Genomic DNA, 2,922 nt, shown 5'->3' on the forward strand with positions numbered 1-2,922 from the left:
ACAGCCCCGCACACACACAGCCCCGCTCAGCAGCACGGGCTCGGATCTGCTCCAACTTGGCCACCGAGGCCCTGTCGTCATGGCCAAGCACTGATCGTCCCCTCTGGAAGGGGAGGGAGCGTGGGGCAGAGGGTGGCCCTGCTGTGGCTCTCGGGTGTCGCGGGCATCAGCGCGGTCTCAGCCCACTCTCCACACCCACAGCGGGGGATGCAGCGGCTGCCCCGCCGTACCTGTGTCCCTGGCACTGATAGAGCATCTCCACCTCCCGGAAAACCCTGCTCCGGATGTGTCCCAGGCGCTTCTCTATGATCTGGAAGGCGAAGAGGGGGAGGCTCAGGAGAGGCAGCGCTGCCAGGGCACCCCTGCCCGGCCGTTCGGGGACCCGCGGGGCCGGGCGGGGCAGCGGAGCCCGGCGGGGCTCAGGCAGCAGAACAGGCTGTTCCCGGTGCCGGTGCCAAGCGGCAGCGGCGGTGCCAAGCCGCTCCCTCCCGGGGCCGGGGCCAGCAGAGCTCCGCGTGATGCCGGAGCAGCGGCGCAGCAAAGGGCCCTATGCCCCACTGGGCGCTGGCACAGCGGGGCTCGCTGGCCGTGCCAAGGGTGGACAGGGGGACACCCCACACGGTGGGGGGGGGTGCAGATGGGTGCTCTCACTGCCCTTTGGGGCACGCAGAGCACCCCACCACCACAGCCCTCCCTGCTGCCTCAGCTTCCCCTCTGGAGCACCAAAAGGTCCCTGCAGAGCCATGGGGGAGGCAAAGCTCCCCCGGCATTTGGCTGCATTTTGACACAGGGTCCATCCCGGAGCCCCCGTGCCATGGCTCAGAGTCTGTGGGGTGCAGGGCCATGGGACCACCATCCCTGACCCCAAAGGTAGGTAGGTGGCCCACCCCAACACCCTCCAGCACCCACATGAGACCTCCCTGGAGTGAGCAGGAGGTGACCACTCAGCCAGCATGCGTGCCCCTGCCTGCCCCAAGGCCTCAGGCACAGCCCCAGAGTTAATTTAATCTCTGGCATGCCCTCATTGACGAGAGAGGAGCGTGGCTAAAGGGGGGTCACCGAGGACCCGAGCTGGGTGGTGGCAGATGTTGATGTGCCACCATCACAGCCCAGCCTTGCCACATCCCTGTCCCTCTCCCTTCCCTCCAGCCCATAAAGCTGCAGTCTTGGGCCAGAGGGGATGGTCCTGGGAGAGCCCAAGATGTGGAGGGCAGAAATGGAAACTGAAGCGGGGGGTGGGAGGGGGGTGGGTCTGCAGCCCCAGCAGCGGAGCTTTACCTTCACCGCATACTCCTTGTTGGTGATGAGGTTCACGCAGGACTGGACTCTGGCGTGGGCCCCTTCTCCCAGCACCTCCTCCTGCAGCTGGTAAACATCTGGCAGGGGAGAGGTCACCTGAGCTGCCAGCCCCACTGCACTGAGCCTGGGGACACCAGGAGGGCCCAGCCCTGTCCCAGGCCAAGGGGAACCCCCGGGGTCCCTGAGCAGCCCTGCTCACCTTCGAACCTGCCGGAGAAGCTGTCGGTGGCTCTGCAGCGCTTCTTCTTCTTGTTCCTTTTCTTGGCGTCAGGGATGTCGATGGGTTGACTTGAAGGCATGTCTGTGCCAGAGCAAAGTCACTGGTGTCAGCCATCCCTGTCCACCCACAGCTCCCCCAGCACCGCCAGGGGAGCCCCCAAAGCCTTCAGGGCCAAATTCCCAGGGGGAGGATGGGAGGAGCCCCATGAGGAGGCACCGAGACTCACCGGGACGGGGCGGGCACTCGAAGTTGAAGACGGGCTCCAGGTGGTTGGACTGGTCGAACTCCAGGTCAAAAGGGTTTTGCCCCTGTGGGAGTCAAGAGCAGGAGTGAGGTGGCAGCTGCTGGATCAGCCACCACCGGCTGCCACCCTGTGCCCAGCACAGACATCAGCCCTGCATGCTCCAGCTCCTCAGACACATTCTGCTCACTGCCCCATGGTGCAGGACACCAGTTCATGGTGGGACACAGCAGAGCTCCAGGGAGAGCCAAAGGATGAGGAGGAAGGTATGGACCACGTCTCCTGATGGGGACAGCGCTGTAGGGTCACTCCTCCAGCCAGCCCCAGGCCAGCACATGGGGGATGATGAGAGGGACCGCAGCCACCCACACCAGCCCAACCCCAAATCTCCACCCAAACCTGAACCACAGTGAGGTAAGAGGGGGAGGAAGAGAAGCCAGAGGGCAAGACAGGCCCCAGAGCCACCTGTCCGTGTCCTCCCAGCTCCCTGCAAGGTCACAGTGGCTGGAGCCCGCTCTGCCCTGCTCCAGTGGACATTGTGTCCACCAAGCTGTGGGACACCCCTGACCCGGCAGGATCAGACCTCACTCCAAAGCCTCCTGCACCCCGGGATCCATGGAGGGCATGGGATCCACTCCTTGCCCCAGGCTGAACCCCAGTGGCACCCGAGGGACATGGGGACCCTCTGCTTCCTGCTCCCCTGAGCCACCCATGGGACAGGGGGCAGTGCTGGGGCAAAAGGGCCTCGTCCTCCCCAGGATTATGAAATCTGTTTGGGTGGAGGTGGCAGCCCCAGCGGCGTTCCCAAACCCGCCCGGTGCCCGGGCCGGCTGCCAGCACCAGCACGGCCAACCCCGGCCACCGCCAGAAACACCCAGAAGGCGGCTGTTTACTGCAGCCCGGGGGTCCCCGGCCAGAGCGGGGGGAGGTTCACAGCAGGAGCATCCCCCCCACACCAAGCACCACTTTGGATATCCGGGGCTAAAACTCGTCTGTGCTGCATTTTGCCAGCTTTCCTCCCCCTCAAAACCTGGATTTGGGGAGCGCAGCCTCGCCCCGCAACTGCTGCCCCCCGGGAGAGCCCCGGCAGGATGGGGGGGGACGGAGGACGAGGCCTCCGGGAGAGGTACGGGCTGTACGGGAGGGCAGGGGAAGTACGGGG

General features: G+C 65.5%; 1 protein-coding gene across 1 annotated transcript in view; it reads right to left on the minus strand.

Annotated features, from left to right (window-relative positions):
* MKNK2 (MAPK interacting serine/threonine kinase 2) overlaps window positions 1-1,873 on the minus strand; it is a 9,625-nt gene extending 7,752 nt beyond the window's left edge. Inside the window, exons 1-4 of the mRNA XM_015651837.2 lie at window positions 1,746-1,873; window positions 1,499-1,600; window positions 1,279-1,376; window positions 231-310 (exon numbers count right to left, since the gene is read on the minus strand). Of these exons, the coding sequence (XP_015507323.1) occupies window positions 231-310; window positions 1,279-1,376; window positions 1,499-1,598 (278 nt within the window). The 5' untranslated portion in view covers window positions 1,599-1,600; window positions 1,746-1,873. The remainder of the gene's footprint in view (window positions 1-230; window positions 311-1,278; window positions 1,377-1,498; window positions 1,601-1,745) is intronic.
* Between the last annotated feature and the right edge of the window lie 1,049 nt (window positions 1,874-2,922).

This window comes from Parus major, chromosome 28, assembly GCF_001522545.3.
Source record: "Parus major isolate Abel chromosome 28, Parus_major1.1, whole genome shotgun sequence".
Lineage (NCBI taxonomy): Eukaryota > Metazoa > Chordata > Aves > Passeriformes > Paridae > Parus > Parus major.